Source organism: Mastomys coucha, unplaced genomic scaffold, assembly GCF_008632895.1.
Source record: "Mastomys coucha isolate ucsf_1 unplaced genomic scaffold, UCSF_Mcou_1 pScaffold5, whole genome shotgun sequence".
In the NCBI taxonomy this organism is placed as follows: Eukaryota; Metazoa; Chordata; class Mammalia; order Rodentia; family Muridae; genus Mastomys; species Mastomys coucha.
In genome coordinates this window covers 46,653,877-46,671,959 of record NW_022196911.1, presented here as the reverse complement: position 1 = coordinate 46,671,959, position 18,083 = coordinate 46,653,877, and the positions used below count along the sequence as shown (strand labels likewise).

Below are 18,083 nucleotides of genomic sequence, written 5' to 3'. Positions count from 1 at the left end.
CAGAAATCCACCTGCCTCTGCCTCCTAAGTGCTGGGATTAAAGGCATGTGCCACCACTGCCCAGCCTGAGTGGGCCTTCTATGAAAGAATTTCATTCTCAGGAATTCATAAAATAAATGGGAGAAAATGACTCCATCAAGTCTTTTGATTACCACAGTTTGCTCACATATAATAAAAATATATCCATTGGGTATGGTGACTCACACCTTTACTCCCAGCACTTAGAAGGCGGACAGGCACTTTTCTGTAAGTTCAAGGTCAGCCTGGTCTACAAATGAAGTTGTGTGCCAGCTAGTTTGTTTAAAGGAAAAAAAAATTTATAAGGAACAAAATGGAAAGTGAAGATTGATACCTTGTCTGACTTTCACACGCAGGTCCTAGACTATGTGTGTTGGCACTCAACACAAATTTATGCACATATACACAGGAATCATGGCATAATTTGGGCCTTTAAAGTTTTGTGGTCAAAGCTTAAAAGAAAAGTCGCCCTCTTTCCCATAACCTCATTTAACAGGAATATTTTTCCAAAGCAAGTTGTTAAGACTAGGCAGGGTGGCACAAGTTTGTAATCATACCCTGGGGCTACATAAAAAGACTCTATCTTAATTTTTCCATTTAGAATCATCTAAAATCAATGAAATTAAACCAGGCATGGTAGCGGTGCAGCATATAATTCCAGCACTGAGGGAGTGAAAGGAGGGTCATGAGTTCAAGGCCAGTCAGGAGGATACCAGACCCTGTCTCAAAAAACACAAAACTGACACAAAGTAAAGAAATAAAAATTAAAAGCAAAGCTAAACACGAATGCGATGTTAAGTATCTATGGGTGTCAAACAGAGACTGGGAATACTATGGTCCAACGTTCACAGCACCAACTAGCTCACTTAAGAGGGCAGGAGCACAGACATCTCAGGATGCGGAGGTTTAAGAGCAGGCCGCGCAGAAGGCCTCGGATGACCGGAGCTCTCCAAGATTAGGCTACTTCCTCCGGGCGACCTTGGATTTAGGGACTTCCTCCGGCTCATTCTCCTCTTTTGGGAGGCCGGGGTTGCTAGTGTAGGATAGGATGTGAGGAGGGGATGACAGACTGCCGTGTACCCCGGGCAGCTGGGGGACAGTCGACGTGCTTGCCCGGTGACCGGAACCATAGACAGTTCTCCGACTCGCGCGCGTTCTAAAATGAGGACAAAGCCCGCCCGGATCTAGAGCGCGCGCGCAGACGCAGCCAATAAAATGCCAGGACAATGGTGAGTGGCGGTTCATTCTAGCCAATGAGAGTATTCGTTGTTACGAGGTCTTGCCCGGCTCCAGCATTATAAAGAGCTCCACGAGTTGGCATTGTCAGGCGGTGGCACCGCGCGGGACGGAGAAAAGGTCTGCTTTATCGACAGTGTACGGCGGCGGCCGAGCGGAGCGATAGAGTCCGTGAACGCGGACGAGCCCTCGGGGGTGCGAGCGTGACCGCTGCCAAGCCCGCGTCGCCTTCTGCGGCGAGTAGGGCCTCGCGGCGTCATCGGCGGCGAGGTGAGCGGCCCGACCGCGGGCGGTGGGCGGGAGCTCGGGGAGTGCCGCGGGGCCTGACGCGCTGTCGTCGCCGCTCGTTGCAGTAGCCGCTGCGGCCTGGCCGACCATGTCGGACGCGGCTGAAGAGCAGCCCATGGAGACGACGGGCGCCACCGAGAACGGACACGAGGCCGCCCCGGAAGGCGAGGCCCAGGTCGAGCCCGGCGCCGCGGCAGCGGCCCCCGCGGCCTCGGCCGGGTCTGGGGGCGGGACCACGACCGCTCCGAGCGGGAACCAGAACGGCGCCGAGGGCGACCAGATCAACGCCAGCAAGAACGAGGAGGACGCGGGGTAAGTGCGGCCGCGGGCCGCCGCCTTTGTTCTGGGGCAGTCTTTTGTTGGCGCCACGCGGCGGGGGGAGGGGCGGGCGGCCCGCGGAGCGGTGCCTGGCGCGCTCGCCGGCGGGCCGGGGCGCGGTTACGCGCCTTGGAGTTTGCAGGAGTTTGCGGGGTCGACTAGGAGGCCGACCCGAGCTGCTCGCGCGGTGCTTGGGCTACAGCGGGCCTCGGGGCGGGCGGCCCCGGAAGAGGAAAAGCGGCGGATCGCGAATCGGGCCGCGAGGGCTGCGTCTGTGCTGCGTGGGCGGAGTTGGCGCGCAGCGGGCCGGGCCTAGCCTGCCGCGAGTCGAGGGGCGGAGTCCCGGTCTGAACCCTGGGGCGGTCCTGCCACCAGGAAACCCAGAGTTCCTTGGGACAGGTACCTGGGAGGCGAGGAGCGTGAGTAGATTCAGGAGTGCAGGTCAGGCTGATTTAAACTTGTGAGGAGTCATGGGTCACATTCTTGACCAAGTTCGTTTCCCGTACGTACTATATAGCTCGTGTGTGGCTATACAATCTCGTTCAGCTGTGAGTTCAGTTGAGTCCAGATTGCAGAGCAACACAAGGGTTAACTTGAAAGGGGCACCATCTGAGACTGGTCCTTGGGACTGTGGCTTCCCCAGCCGGGAAAAGTGTCAGAATTTTGTTCAACTAAAAAAAAAAATTACAGTTTTTAAGATTTGTGGTCGTGTCTCTCACATGCAGAAAAATGTTCGTTGGTGGTCTGAGCTGGGATACCAGCAAAAAAGATTTAAAGGATTATTTTACTAAGTTTGGAGAAGTCGTTGACTGTACAATAAAAATGGATCCCAACACTGGCCGATCAAGAGGGTTTGGGTTTATTCTCTTCAAAGATTCTTCCAGTGTGGAGAAGGTAAGCATGGTATTTAGTAGCAGTCTCTGCTAGGATTCTGAATCCTAAGGAACTCATGCACTGCAGTGTTGATGACTGCCACAATTGAGCTTAGAGTCCTGTTTTGAGGGACAGTACAGATTGAGCGATTCTGGAGGATTATAACTCATACTATTAAAAGCTTACTGAGGACCCTGGAGGAGGGTAGTGAGCTGGGCAGGAACTAGAGAACTGCCTTCAGATTTCCCTCATTTGTGCCTATTTATGGGCTGTGGGGAATTGAAAGTCTAAAATTGCTAATGAGGATAGTGTTTGTTTTGATTTTGTTTTTTTGGTCCAGTTAAATGGGGATGGCACCCAAAATCCTAAATCTCAGAAAAAGTGAAGGTGCATGCAATATTTATAGGGTAGAGTGAGGATTTCGGCACTAGATATGTTCTTTGCCACTGCTGCTTTGTCAAAAGGAGGTGGATCTTAAGTTGGGACTATTGTTTAGGACTGGGATATAGGTGTTCAGAAGATCATCTGTGGGAGGTTTGGAGAACATAGAGTTGGGGACCATTTGGCTTAGCTCCAGAGAGAATTAAGCCCATTTGGTGTATACTTTTGTTTAGAACCTGACACATTTCTGTTTTACACAGGTCTTAGATCAGAAGGAGCACAGACTGGATGGTCGTGTCATTGACCCTAAAAAGGCCATGGCTATGAAGAAGGATCCTGTGAAGAAAATCTTTGTGGGAGGTCTAAACCCTGAAGCCACAGAGGAAAAGATCAGAGAATACTTCGGCCAGTTTGGGGAGGTGAGGGTGACTTGTTTCTTCTTGGTCAGTTGGCCTTGCCTGGATGCAGTATTAGTGGGGTGTTCTCACCTTTAAAGTATCCTTTTCTTAGACTCATATCTGTTTTGGGGTATCAGAGGCTTAAACCTGGGCTTTTGTATGTTTTTACAGATTGAGGCCATTGAGCTTCCAATAGATCCCAAGTTGAACAAAAGACGGGGTTTTGTTTTTATTACGTTTAAAGAGGAAGACCCTGTGAAGAAAGTTCTGGAGAAAAAATTTCATACTGTCAGTGGAAGCAAGGTAAGGTGTCAAAACTGTCAACTGCTTTTGGCTCTTGGAGGTATAGAGTAGGTTAGACTAATAGGTCCTTTAGGTCAGTAAGACCTTATGTTTCTCTACAGCATACAATGCTGACTAAATAGATGGTCTGGCCCTTAAATGCTGGGCTGATAACAGCTGGCTCTTCAAGAGGACCTTGGTCCTTTCCCAACACCCACAGTGGCTCACAACCACCTATAACCACACAGTTCAAGGGATCTGATGCTCTTTGGTGGCTTCTGTAGGCACCATATTCTGTACTTACAAGGATCATTAATAAAAACTAAAACAGCAGGTGTGTAGGAGGCAGAGAGGAATGGCTTCTGTGAATAGAGCTGTTGACTAGATTCGTTGGTGTTAGAAGTATGAGACTTTATAACCTCCACAGAGCTATAAAGTTATAACCTCTATAACTTCTATACCTTTTAGAGGTTACAACTTTGGAGTTATGAGAATCAGTGTTGGGTTATGAGACTAGCAGTGGTCTTAATGGAACTCAGTAACTACTAGGTTTCCATCTATAACTGATAAGTTTTTCTTGCTTCAGAGGAAGCTTTGCTGCTGTAGTTAACCCTACTGCAGGCAAAGACCTAAGAAGAGTTTCCTGGGATCCTGTTAACTGCAAATATGGAGTCGTATTTAGTGGAGTGGTATGTTAGTGGGCTTCTAGTTGATTAGGATTGAAGGTGTGGCTGGCTTGAGTCTAGTTTACTAGAGTCGGTTGAATAGGGTGGGGCTCCAGTAAGATTCTTTGCCATTGTCTTTGGGAGTTTTAAAAACTTGGGTTGGATTAAATAAAGCAGGCAGTTGGGTGGGGCATTTTTAGTTATTCTGGTGAACAATGACTTTTCTTTTTTGGTATGCCCTAGTAGGAAGAACTTTGATCCTCTATGGTAGTGAAAACTGCTGATGGGCCTTAGAAGTAAATACTCAAGTTATTCAGTGTCTTTAATTCAGGTAAAATAGAAGGCATAGTTTGATAGGGAGATAAAGTTTATCTTCCCACCCCCTTTTGAGAGATCATCGTACTGCTGCCCTATACCAAACCAGACTAGTCTCTAAACTTGAAGAGTTCTGCCTGTTTCTACCTCCTAGTGAGATGAGATTAAAGGCATATGCCATGTCCAGTTCATTTTTTTACCTTTTTTTTTTTAAGTGGGAATATGTCAGGACTGCCTTTAAAAATATTCACTTGAAGCATGTACACCCTCTTCACAGTATTGAGGCATAAAAGCCTAACTAGATCTCGTTTTGATTTAGAAATAAGGCTTATTTCAGTAATTGACCAATACATAGTAGCAGGCAGTATGTCTTCCAATGAAGCCTCACACACTTGTTTAATCCATAAGGTGAGTGTCATCTTGCTGCCCTGTTATGAGTATTTGACTAGGAGGAGTATCTCCTGTAAAAAGAGAAGAGTAAAAACCTTAGTGGCCCACCATTCCAGCCCTGAGCTTGTCCCACAGAACTTGACCTAGTGTCCTCTTGGCTTTTAGTGTGAAATCAAGGTTGCCCAGCCCAAAGAGGTGTATCAGCAACAGCAGTATGGCTCTGGGGGCAGAGGAAATCGCAATCGAGGGAACCGAGGCAGTGGTGGAGGTAAGTGGGAGCTGGACGAAGACTTAGTCTGCCTGCAAAGAGCTTTCTGTGCCTGTCTTGGGGATTGCCTTTTGGTGCTCTGTGACGGGTGGGTAGGTGGGCTGGGTGTGAAGTGGGATTGCAATGGTTTTCTTGGGTTGGAGGCTGTGTGCTTGTGCTGCTATGGCTCATGGCTTCACAGAATGGAAGAGCCTTATCTTTCTCATTGTGCAGCTTGGGGGTCCCAGGCCAATGGGATATTTGCATTGCACTGGGAGAATGGTGGTGACACACTGGGTTACGCTTAGCTTTGTGGCTGTCCTGAATCTTGGTACACACATACCTATGGGCAGAAAGGCAAAGCTGTGCCAGGCGCTTAGCTCAGCTCCTTCCATCCCAGGCCCCTCTAACTCCAAAGCCTGAACTGCATCTTTTTCAAGGCAAAGCTGCCAAGGGAGGGTGGAGGTGATCAGAGGGTGATTTGAGTGAGTGTAAGCTTCCTGTATTCACAAGTGAAGTTAACTGGCATCCTGACCCTCCTGGATAACAAGGCTGGGCCTAGGGCCCTCTGTACCAGAACAGTAGCCTCTTGGCTTCTGAGTTGCCATAGTAATAACCCCGCCACCCAAAGGGCAGGATTTCCTCCATCCTAGCTCCTGCGTGTGCTAAATGGTCCATGGGCCCCTGTGCCCTGCTCCCCCCCACAGGTCAGAGTCAGAATTGGAATCAGGGCTACGGCAACTACTGGAACCAGGGCTACGGCTACCAGCAGGGCTACGGGCCGGGCTATGGCGGCTACGACTACTCGCCCTATGGCTATTACGGCTACGGCCCCGGCTACGACTACAGTAAGTAGGAGAGGGAGGCCCTATCTACTTCCTCCTAGGGGAGGCAGGTCAGGTAGTGCAGGGGCCACTGGCAGCAGGGGCTTTGGAGTCAGACAGGCCTGGCACAGGCACTGGAGCTACTGAATGGAGCTCTAGCTTAGCCTTCTCAGTAAGGTGTAAGAAGCTGGTGTTGCTGTGTAGTGTTAAATTCTGAGGATGTGTGGCAAGCGCCTGGCACTGGGTAAATGTATAGTTAAGTCGTAGCCACAACGTTGTTCTTATTCCTAGGTCAGGGTAGTACAAATTACGGAAAGAGCCAGCGACGTGGTGGTCATCAGAATAACTACAAGCCATACTGAGAGGCAGCAGGAGCGGCCGAGTGACGACCGCACACGCTTTGTTTGGACGCGGAGTGAACACAATTATGTACCAAATTTAACTTGGCAAACTTTTATGGCCTGTCCCATGTGCATCTTATTTAAAATTTCCCCCAGAAATCACTCTCCTGTTTACTATTCCAGAGCTCTAGTTGTTGTAGGCAGCGTGTGGCGTCTAAGAGGCCAGAGCGGCATTAAGGGGCTGATTACCAGGTTACCCTGTTATAGATTGGAGGGTCTGCTTCCTGCTGCCGCTCTGCAGCCTGGACCTGTGGACCCTGGTTGTAAAGAGTAAACTGTATCTTAGGAAACCAGTGTCACCTTTTTCACCTTTTAATTTTATATTATTTGTGTCATACATTTCCAGCAATGGAAGTGTTAATTTTACTGTACTTTTTGGTACCTCTTGGGAATCTAATGTATTGTAAGGTATTTTACACGTGTCCTGATTTTGCCACAACCTGGATATTGGATATTGAAGCTATCCAAGCTTTTGAAATAAAAATTAAAAACAACCCCAAGCCTGGGTGAATGTGGGATGCTCTGAGACCTTGCCCAGTGTTGGAGATGCCAGGTCTCCTGTAGCAGAGATCCTTTAGCTGTTTTCTCACCAGATCTTTTCACCTACCCTTTTGTGCCTATTGTGTCCATAGCTAGAGAACATCTTGGCACATATTATATATATTCCACATTCTTAATTTCAGTCTAACAAATGCAAGTTGAAATATTGGGGATCTGCTGGTGGAGGTGGGGCCAAGTCTGGCTTACCTGGAGAGTGCTTGATCCTCAGTGTTTCACAACTTCTTACTTTTTCTTCCATGTCTGGAAAAATAATCACAGATCTGCCCTACATGGTTCTCCATTGTCTGCTATGCTCGTTTTCTAGGATGCTTGGGATAATTTAGAGATTGGCTGATGTCTCATTTCCCTAACACAGATGGTCCCATTTGTAAGCCCAAAAGCAGTTGTTTTTTAGCAAGTCACCACTCACGTTCTGTACACATAGAGGAACCCTTTAAGAGCAGTATCAATTCCAAACATCCACTGGGGGTTGGCTAACAAGCAGGAATAGGAAAAGTTCCTTGGTAGCCTGTTAGGATCTGTGCTTTGTATAATTTATAATTATACAGAATAAATATATGTGAAAATAATTTACATATATTTATTATATGTAAGTATACTCGTCTTCAGACATCCCAGAAGAGGGTATCAGATCTCATTTAGGATGGTTTATGAGCCACCATGTGGTTGCTGGGATTTGAACTCAGGACCTTTGGAAGAGCAGTCAGTGCTCTTAACCACTGAGCCATCTCTCCAGTCCCCTGTATAGTCATTTCTAGTTTTCTTAAATTAAGGGCCCTTGGGCTGCTTTTGACCTTGAGGTTATAGGGAGGATTTGATTGTAGTTAGCTAACCATTTTAGCTACTTGCATGTGAGGGTGCCCCTATCTTGAAGATAAAATGAAGCTCCTGTCATTAACAGTTTCTTTGTCTGACAGTCCTGGCTGTCTTTGAACTTTACAGACAAGGCTGGGATTGAGGATATGTGCCACCGCTTCTGGGCTGAACACAAAGGCATCTTCCATTTCAAAAAAGATAAGGTGTAGGAGCCCCAGGATTATCTTGAACATGTGATCTCCCTCATTCTACCTACCAAATGATGGGATCATAGGTGGTAATGTCCATGTCTAGTCAGTGCAAGTAGGTAATTGTTACAAAGGCCATGCTTTTTGAGCTTTCTGATCTAATGGATACTTGGCTTGTTATAGGATCCCTGGGGGCATACTGGGAGGTTCTAGTTACCCAGGGCCTGATACATGCTAGGTGGGATTCTATCAAGTTTACCTGTTAGAATGTCGTCCAGCTTTGCTACCACATGTTGTGCATTGTCAAGGCTGAAGCACATTGGAGGCTTAAACTTCAGGATATTCCTCCCAGGGCCATCAGTGCTCAGTAAAATGTAGTTTTCCTTTAGCCTGCAAGAACAAGGTACTTTACAGCTAACCTTGAACAGGTACCCACCTTACTTTATTTCTGGCCAATTAACTGGTCCTCACCCAAGGTAAACTGTTAATTTGTTGAGCCTACCAATGTCTATGTGGCGCTGGTTGTCCTGGAACTTGTTCTGTAGATCAGACTGGCCTTGAACTCTGAGATTGACTTTCCTCTGCCTCCTGGGTGCTGGGATCAAAGGCATGTACTACTGCCACCACCCAGCTTCCATCATGGAAGAGTTTCACAAGATTTTACCAAATTGTCCAGGCTTTAATTGCTCTGATTATAGTCCAGGCCACCATGCCCACCCAGCTCCACATTATCACTATATAGTGCAGATACTGGTGACCCAGGGGTATGAAGTGATTATATTTTTGAATCCCCAGTTTTTGTTCTAGAGAGTGGTCAAACCCAGGACAATAGCCAGCCTTGCTTAGGGCAACTGCATTAGAACACTAGCCCTAGCCCTGACTTATAATCTCTGATCCTCACTGGAGTGGATAAGCTGGCTGATGGCGTAGGTAAATGAACATATTTTACAATGTGAATGAAGGCACGTTCAAACTCCAGGAGGTTTCAGTAGAAGGGGTGGGTGTTTTGAGGTTGGCTGAAGGCTCATTACTCTAGGCTATACAGGGACTCATAGCACTTCCCATTTTGGGAAAGCAACTTAATTTCAAGAGAAAATACCTGGAGACCAAATATTCTGCCTCTTCAGTTGCTGGTGTCCTCAGGGTCTCATCTTTGATCAGATCCACACCAATGAAGAGTCCAGTGCCTCTGAAGGAGGTAACATTTTTATAGCCATGGTCCTTGCCTTACTCTGCCCTGACCTTAGCCACCCCAATTTACCCTGGAGGGGTTTGTTCTTGGTGTGGACTGGAGATCTTCAGAATCCTAGTTCTTTTTGAAGAATGGATGTAGACATTTTTTTCCCCATGGTGGGAAAGTAGAACAGTCTTGTAGCAGGTATTTTGATTAGTGTGCTTGTCCCCAGAACCTTACCTGACATCTCCAATGATAGGATGCTTGGCTTTCTGCTGGCTGAGATGCTCCATAAGGAAACTGCCCACATTAGTGGCATGAGCCTGGAGCTGTTCTGTTTTCAAGACATCTAGGACTGCTAGCCCCACAGCACAGGATACAGGGTTGCCACCAAACTGAGCCAGGGGATAACAATGTCAGATGCTCTGCCAGTGGACCATGATTCCGTGGGATTATCATAAAAAGACAATTGGGAAGACCACAGGCCCACAAAGCCTTCATTACTTGGGGCTTTGCTTTCTTAAACTGGTCTCTTGGGTGGGGTCATCTTTATGAACTCTGCTTGTCTTCCTGGGTCTTCAAACCAGGCCAGGTAGACGAGGTAAGCAAGATAGCTACAGAGAATTGGTCTAGCCCTGTCTACTTGTCTTTGGACACCAGACATGCCAGTGGTACATGGGTAAACTCCCCACCCCCCAATATTTTGAAAAGCTAAACAAACTGAAATGGTTTGGGGATTTGGTTCAGTTAAGTTTCTGCCTACTGGGCAGTGTTGGCACATGCCTTTAAAACCTGCACTCAGAAAGGAGAGGCTTTTTGGTTTTTCGAGACAGGATTTCTCTGTGGCCCCAGCTCTCCTGGAACTCTCTGTAGACCAGGCTGGCCTTGAACTCAGAAATCCACCTGCCTCTGCCTCCCAAGTGCTGGGATTAAAGGTGTGCGCCACCACTGCCTGGCATATATGTTCATATGGGTGCAAAGATGAGAGGTTAACCTAACCTTGGATGTGGATGTTAATAGGAGACATCCATCTTGGTTTTGGGGACAATCTCTCACTAGGATCTGGGGCTATACTTAGACTATGCTGGCTGTCTAGCAAGCCAAGGAATCCAGTCACTGCCTTCCTAGTTCTGAGATTACAGGCCTGTGCCACTAAGCCTGGTATTTATCTATTTATTTATTTGGGTTTTTTGAGACAGGATTTCTCTGCATAGCTCTAGCTGTTCTGGAACTTACTCTGTAGACCAGGCTGGCTTGGAACTCAGAAATCCACCTGCCTCTGCCTTCCAAGTGCTGGGATTAAAGGCATGTGCCACCACTGCCCGGCAAGCCTGGCTTTTTATATGGGCTCTTGGTCCTCCGTTTGGAGGGCAAATTGCTTTTATGGACTGAACTCTCTTGTCCTTCATGGGTTTGTTTGATTTTTGTCGTGTGTGTGTGTGTGTGTGTGTGTGTGTTAGGAAAGAAGGAGAATAAGATACAACCTAATGGATATAGTGGCAGAATATTTGGGCTCTAGCACTTCCCCAATCTATTAAGATGTCTTTTTTGTGGTTCTGGAATCAAACCAAGGGCCTTGTACCTGCCAAACATGTGCTGTACCACTGAGCTACACTATGAGCCCACAAACATCACTGTAGAAGATATAAACATTCCCATACACTGGACTGGATGTTCTGTGTCCTGTAGGTATTCAACTATATTGTAAATTCCTCACTTAGAATAGTAAGATAGCTATTTTTACATAGGGTTTTTTTTTCTTTTGTGATTAAGCAGTGATTTCTTAAAGGATAAGCAACAATCACAATTTGACAAATTGGATACCTAAAATGTATTTTTTACTTTTATTTATTTTTTGAGGTAGGACTTCACTCAAATTCAAGTAGTCCACCTGAGTGCTGGGTTCAAAGGTATGTACCACCATACTGGGTTTCATATAAAATTGATGGCAAGGGAGCTCAGTAAGAGCCATACAAGCCCAATGACATGAGTTTGATCCCTGGAATTAAAGTAAAAAGCCAAATGTATCAAGTAGTATGGTAGTGCATGCCTTTAATCCCCGAACTTGGGAGGTAGAAGCAGGAGGACCTTTCTCTTGAGTTTGAAGCTAGCCTGGTCTACATAGTAAAAGATGATTGACAGTTAATGTTTATGTGACTGCTGCCAACTGGCTAAACATTCACAGCAAACATTATTGGCAGGACAGTAGTAACCTCGCCTAGATATTTGTGCTCAAATGGGTATCTCCCTCTCCTACACAGAAACAGACAGACAAACAGACATGCATATACACAGAAATTTCCACAAGTACTAGCAACTAAAGAATGGAAAAAAGACACACCATTATTTCACAGAAGAGGGAATACATGGACAGTAAACTGGAAGAGGACTGGAGAAAGAGGCTTAGCTTTATCTACAAGCCTGAAGCCCAGAATATCACCCGTGAAACCCACCTTGATGGAAGGAGAGAACTGATTCCTGCAAGTTGTCTTTCAGGTACACAACAAAGTACATAAAGTCTATTAAAACTATATAAATCAAAAAATGCTTCACAAATCTGAATTTGGGGAACAGCATATCAAAGCCACATGGATCACTAATTTATTTCCCTTGACTGACAAAAACTTAGTGTTGATGAGCTGAGCATGAAGGTGCATTCCTGTAATCCCTGTGTGCTCAGCTGGGACAGGAAGATTGCTATCAAGACAGATGGATTATGTATTCAGTACCAGGCCAGGTAGGACCTCACAGTAGGAATCTATCACAGGCAGAGCAGTGGTGGCATGTGTCTTTAGTCCCAGCATTTGGGAGGCAGAGGCAGGCAGATTTCTGAGTTTGAGGCCAGCCAGTTTGAGTTCCAGGACAGCCAGGGCTACACAGAGAAACTGTCTCAAAACAAAAAAACACAAAAATATTACAAAACAAACAATATACTACCAGTGATCTGTTTTGACCTGTGAACTACCTGGGGAAAATGTCATTATCTTCTAAAACTGAGTATGGATATACCCTCTGGCCCAGCAGTTCCACCTCTGGGTTAATTTGTAACTGATTTTCCTGAACACGAAGAACAAACTTAAGAATTCTTAACAGTAGTGGTGTTCACAAGACGTTAAGAACAGCCTCGGAGTACATTGATATCTATTAGTATGGATGTTATGAAGCAGGAAAAATGAGAGTAATAACAGTATCATGTCAGGTAAAAACTAACCCATAGAATCACCAGAGCTAACATGCATTATGAGAGTTCAAGTAAAGCCAAAAAGCAACTAGAACAGACAACATGGGTTCAGAGTTACCCATCAAGGAGCAGACACCAGCATAGATACAAGGTAGAGTCAGGAGCCTAATCTTTTATCTGAGGTGAGCTCATAAGGTACCTGTTGCCAAACCTGGTGGGCTGAGTTAGAGCCCTAGAAGGAACCAATAACCCCTGGCCTCTACACGAGTAGCCACATACACACTCATATATAAATAAATGTGAAAACCTTAACAAAAATAACCAAGTTTCCAGCTACCTAGAGAGGGCTATACAAAGACAAGGACTGAATTCAGCTTATGCACTTAGGGGAATTGGGGTCAGGCCCCATTGGGCCATCTGCCTTCCAGGTAACAAGCCTCGCTCTGTAGTTAGCTCACCTACAGACTTTGCTCCTGACTTCTGTTTCCTCTATTTATCCCCAAACTTTGTGTCCACTTCCTAGCGGACCATGACATACCATGTCCACTAAGCTAGTATCACAATGGAGTCTAGGAGTGTGGTAACCTGACATCATGGCCACCAATGGCAGAGACTCACTCAGGCACAGAGTGAAGTCTGCTGAAAGCACCAGATCAGCCTTCAGTGACTCTCATTGCCTGTCTGACATCTTGCCAAGTGTTTACTTCCTTAAAAATTTAAATGGCTTTTTATGGGACATCGTGACTACCCAACTCCTTTCCTGCTCTGTCCAGATGATTCTCCTGCATTTGTTCCTCTATACTGACCAGAAACGTTTCCACATTTGAGAAGGAAACCTTGGGAGTCAGAGTAGCTCAGTGGTAGAGTGGTTGTGTAGTGCTGTTAGGCCTGGGTTTGCTCACCAGCACTTTGAAATAAGACAAAACAAAGCAAAGCCAAGCGACACATCGTTTGCATAGTTTGTTTCTGTGATGTAAGAAGGCTCTGGCTAACAGTCTGCTCCTATTCTCATCCTGTATCTGCTGTCTCAAGTCCCTAGGCAGGGTATGTGTCACCTTGTGTTAGGGAAAGCCCTTGGCTTCTGCTCCAGGGTTAAGGAACCATCCTTCTCTGACTTGGTGTGGACCTTGTGTCTCCTGGGCTGACCAAGACTTCACTCCTCACTCAGGTTCTTAAGCTTTCTGCCAAGGTAGGCAGCCTCTGCTGGAAGGAAAGGGTTCTTGCATCTTACGTGTTTTATAAAACCTATCTGTCACTCATTTGGATTAATATTTTGAAAAATGTTTTACAGTATTAAGAAAATCTGACCTGGGCTAGGTGAGATAGCATACACTTTTAATTGTAGCACTTGAGATGCAGAGGCAGGTGGATCTCTGAGTTTGAGGCCAGCCCAGTTAGGGCTACACAAGAAGTGTCTGTTCGTCTCTCTCACATACAAAACAAACAAACAAACAAAAATACGTGCCCTAATTGCAGCTTCCTGGAGGATGGGTACAGTGGTGACCCTGAAGCCTTCAGTAGTAGAGCCCCTGTCCCGCAACTTTTACTCACCGTGTTGAAGTATTCTACACCGGTAGCTTCAAATGCCCTTGACACTGCTTGGGTAGTGGCCATGCAGGCAACAGGGTGACCATTGCCGATGGACTTGCCCATGGTGACAATGTCGGGGACAAAGTCTTTTCCCTCCAGCTGGAAGGCCCAAAAGTGCTTGCCTACTCGGCCAAAACCAACTTGGATCTCATCTGCCACAAAGAGCCCTCCGGCTCTGTGTATGTGCCTGTGGAGGACAGATGGCCAACAGGGCTGTGGTGAGAGGTAACCAGGAACTGTGGGAGGTTGAGTCCTCACCTTGGGCATATGGTTGGCCTTCTCTGGGCCATTATTTCTTTAAGGGTTTTGTTTCAGAAACTTCTGGCAGGCAGGCCAGGCTGTAGTTGAAATTTGGAATTGACCTCAGGAAACCCAGTTACCTGGAAACCTCCCTTGGGCAGAGCCTGCCCATCTACTCACTCTGCCACCTGGGAAAAGTAGCCAGCAGGGGGAATGATCTGCCCACTCACACTGGGCAGAGACTCAGCGAAGAAGGCTGCGATCTGTGGACGAGACCTGTGTCACATCTTAGGGTGTGCATCACCCTTTTGATGTGTCTAGCCCCTTGTACTTGGGGTTGCTCCAGTCAATTAAATTCACATATGCAACATGCTCCCACCTTATAAACCTTTTCTCCCCTGTCCCCATGAGGCAACCAGCACTAGTTTCACCCTCCCTAGAACAAAAATGTGGTTCTATCCTTGCCTACACCTTCCTTTAACATGTCTTGCTGACACCCATTGTCACTTCTGAGTTCACTTTGTGTCCCTGGCTACTGCAGATGCAGTATGGGATTTCTTTTTCTGTTTTTCATATTGCTCTTAGGTGGATGCTTCAATCCAGACATGGAGGTCATATTTGTCTTAACTTAAAACCCATGCGTGATTCCCCATAGTGTTTCCTCTTGGGGCTTTTTTGAAGGCTTCTCTGGCACATTGGATAGCTGATGGAATGGGAAATTCATATTTACTTATCTTTTGGGTTTTTGAGACAGGGTTTCTCTGTATAGCCCTGGGTATATTGAGACCAGGCTGGCCTTGAACTTAGAGATAATGCTTATGTCTGTCTCCCAAGTGCTGGGATTAAAGGCATGCTCCACTATGGCCATCTTGGGAAATTGGTTCTTTAGAAGTGTCTGTGGAGGGGCTGGTGAGATGGCTCAGCGGGTAAGAGCACTGATTGCTCTTCCAAAAGGTCATGAGTTCAAATCCCAGCAACCACATGGTGGCTCACAACCACCCATAATGAGACACACCCTCTCAAGGGTGTGTCTGAAGACAGCTACAGTGTACTTAATAATAATAAATGATAAATAAATTAAAAAAAAAAAAGAAGTGTCTGTGGAGCATAAAAGACCTTCACCTGGTTCTGCTGTCTTCTTTCCCAAACTTCTGTTTGCTGGTTACTGCTTCAGTCTTTTTTTGGGTGGGGGCGTGAGACAGGGTTTCTCTGTATAGTCCTGGCAGTCCTGGAACTCACTTTGTAGACCAGGCTGGCCTTGAATTCAGAAATCCACCTGCCTCTGCCTCCCAAGTGTTGGGATTAAAGGTGTGAGCCACCACCACCCGGCACTGCTTCAGTCTTAAGATAACCCGGTCTTAAGATAACTGTGGGGAGGCAGAGGCCTTGGTCTCCCAGGGTGTAACACTACCATCTGTCTCTCCACAGAACCCCCATAGACTGCCCTGAAAAGGCAGCCCCATGGTCCCTGTCTCTAGGCTTCCCCCGTAAAATACATCAGCCATACAGCCCAAGAGTGAGAGAACAGCCAGTCCTCAGGTCTCCTCACCTTCCTTGTCTATCTGCCTCTGCCTGCTGAAAGCTGGGATTTAAGATGTGTGCCACCCACACCAGGCTTCCCATCTTTAGTTTGACTTTTTAAAAAAATCCTGGGGCTGGAGAAATGGCTCAGTGGTTAAGAGCATGGTTGCGCTTTCAAAGGACCTGAATTCAATATCCAGCGCCTATATGATGGCTCACAACCATCTATAACTCTAGTCCCTAGGGATCCAACACTCTTCTAGCCCCCATTGTGCACAGACATACATGTAGGCAAAACACCCATACATACAAAATACTGAAAGAATTTAAAGTGATTTTGTATAGGGTCTCACTAAGTTGCTCAGGCCAAGGAGTGGTTACCTTCCTGCCCTTCTCTTGTGCACTGCTGATGATGTGCTTCACTTCGCTGGCATAGGCCTCTGCTGGATTGGGGTGGTCTTCCCGGTAAGGGCCCCGATAGGTGTCTGGGAGAGGTGCCTGTAGGGAGAGGCTGCCATGTCATCTAAGTTTAGGGATGGAAACTGACCTGTTGCTGATGGCAGGTGTGCATACCACATGGACCCATTCCTTCTGCCCATCCAGATTCCGGAACTTGTAGGGACTGATGTCAATCAAGGAGCTCAGGTGACCATGATAAGCACTAGGGAGAAGGAGGATATGGGCATAGGCCCCCATAAATGGTGGCATTTAATCCTGGCTCAGCCTTAACCACTATCTGCCATTTTTGAATACAAAACACATGGAAAGTCAATCTTTTTGACTCAGGTACTGAGCCCTTGAGCTGAGGATGAATGCAGGCTTGGAGTGGCTTCCTGAAGGCCACTTACTGGCATGTCACAGTTCTAGTCACCTGACCACTCTAGGTTCAGTTTTCTACTCTGTAAAGTAGGGACATAGGGTCATAGTACATCTTAAGTCTTAACTCATTTCTAATGCCCTTTGGTCTCTGGCTCAGTCAGCTGAATCTCCAAGTGCTGCTGGCTGATTTCACTCTTAGAAGGGTGGGCTGTAGACAAGGCCTCCAGGGAGTGTCAGTGGAGTCTGGTTTTCAATCCTCACTGGTTTCCAATGCCCCTGCCTCCCTCCTCTTCTCACCTACAGGCCCAATGTCAGAGCCTCATTGACCCCTAACAGGCCTGTGGATCCCAGGTTCTGGAGAAGCTGGGCAGTGAGTTGTACTTACTGGTCTAATACCACCACATCCTGGTGTCCTGTGTACTGTCGAGCTAGTCTCAAGGCCAGGTCGTTGGCTTCTGACCTGTGACAGAAAATATGGGCATGGCTCAGAAGACTCAAGCACTTCCCAGGGAGAAGGAATTTTTCCAGGATTGAGAGCCTCCTCAGGACGCCATTCCCTTGGCAAACATCCGGTGGCTTCTGTGCATCAGGAGCAGGGTGAAACAGAAGGTGCCCTCTAGAAACTTGCATTTGGATTTATTTATCTTCTTCATTTTGTTTTCAAGACAGGGTTTCTCTGTGTAGTTCTGGCTGTCTTGGAACTCACTCTGTAGACCAGGCTGGCCTTGAACTCAAGAGATCTACCTGCCTCTGCCTCCCAAGTGCTGGGATTAAAAGTCTGAGCCACTACCAGAGCCTCATGTATCCATCGTGAAAGCCAAACAGTGAAGACAGAGTGCTCATTTCTGAAAGTGCCAACACTGGGCACGGGGTGTGAAGGAGACCCAAATGAGGCTCCATGTAGTAACAGGGTGTGATGGGGTAAACTGTGTTCTCCTAAAACGACTATGTTGAAGCCTTAACTCTCAGTACCTCAGAATGGAACTGTATGTGGCTTTGCTTGGAGAGGCCTTTAAACAGGTTAAAGGAGGCACCTGGGGCAAGTCTCAACCAGTGTGATTGATGTATATATGAGAAGTGACTTGGATTCCCAGAGATACCAGGGCATTTGCACAGATGCTGTGAGCGGGGTGAGAAGGCAGTCATGCCAGTTAAGGAGCAAGGTCTCAGCTCATAGACCCTGACCATGGTCATGGACCTATAGTTTTCAGAACTTTGCGAAAATACATTTCTCTATTTTTCTTTTCTTTTTGAGATACAATCTCTACATAGCCCTGAGCTGTCCTGGAACTCACTGTGGCTAGGCTGGCCTCAAACTTACAGAGATCCCCTGCCTTTGCTTTTTTTTTTTTTTTTT

The 18,083-nt window shown here is 46.8% G+C and overlaps 2 protein-coding genes across 10 annotated transcripts in view; one reads left to right on the top strand and one right to left on the bottom strand.

Moving 5' to 3' along the window:
* Positions 1 to 1,292: 1,292 nt before the first annotated feature.
* Hnrnpab (heterogeneous nuclear ribonucleoprotein A/B) lies at positions 1,293 to 11,920 on the top strand. Of its 4 annotated transcripts, XM_031351404.1 has the most exons (9): positions 1,293 to 1,524; positions 1,608 to 1,854; positions 2,586 to 2,754; positions 3,375 to 3,533; positions 3,684 to 3,815; positions 5,330 to 5,432; positions 6,119 to 6,259; positions 11,236 to 11,285; positions 11,637 to 11,920. In XM_031351404.1, the coding sequence occupies exons 2-8, from the start codon at positions 1,631 to 1,633 to the stop codon at positions 11,259 to 11,261; spliced, it is 954 nt and encodes a 317-aa protein (XP_031207264.1). In that variant the 5' UTR covers positions 1,293 to 1,524; positions 1,608 to 1,630; the 3' UTR covers positions 11,262 to 11,285; positions 11,637 to 11,920. The 4 variants fall into 4 exon arrangements, with proteins under 4 accessions (XP_031207264.1, XP_031207263.1, XP_031207262.1 ...); XM_031351403.1 differs by lacking the exon at positions 11,236 to 11,285; XM_031351402.1 differs by lacking the exons at positions 11,236 to 11,285; positions 11,637 to 11,920 and adding an exon at positions 6,527 to 7,130 and having other exon boundaries at positions 1,294 to 1,524.
* The window catches only part of Phykpl (5-phosphohydroxy-L-lysine phospho-lyase), a 19,628-nt gene continuing 6,308 nt past the window's right edge, over positions 4,764 to 18,083 (bottom strand). For 3 of the 6 annotated variants that reach the window (XM_031351399.1, XM_031351398.1, XM_031351396.1), the window contains 9 exons: positions 17,112 to 17,186; positions 16,481 to 16,568; positions 16,289 to 16,405; positions 14,567 to 14,649; positions 14,108 to 14,333; positions 9,616 to 9,770; positions 9,301 to 9,390; positions 8,461 to 8,591; positions 6,771 to 7,437 (listed from right to left, as the gene is read on the bottom strand). In XM_031351399.1, coding sequence (XP_031207259.1) covers positions 7,316 to 7,437; positions 8,461 to 8,591; positions 9,301 to 9,390; positions 9,616 to 9,770; positions 14,108 to 14,333; positions 14,567 to 14,649; positions 16,289 to 16,405; positions 16,481 to 16,568; positions 17,112 to 17,186 — 1,087 coding nt within the window. In that variant the 3' untranslated portion in view covers positions 6,771 to 7,315. Of the gene's footprint in view, positions 5,236 to 6,770; positions 7,438 to 8,460; positions 8,592 to 9,300; positions 9,391 to 9,615; positions 9,771 to 14,107; positions 14,334 to 14,566; positions 14,650 to 16,288; positions 16,406 to 16,454; positions 16,569 to 17,111; positions 17,187 to 18,083 lie in introns of those variants that run through there. The other 3 variants (XM_031351400.1, XM_031351397.1, XM_031351401.1) reach the window with 2 other exon arrangements.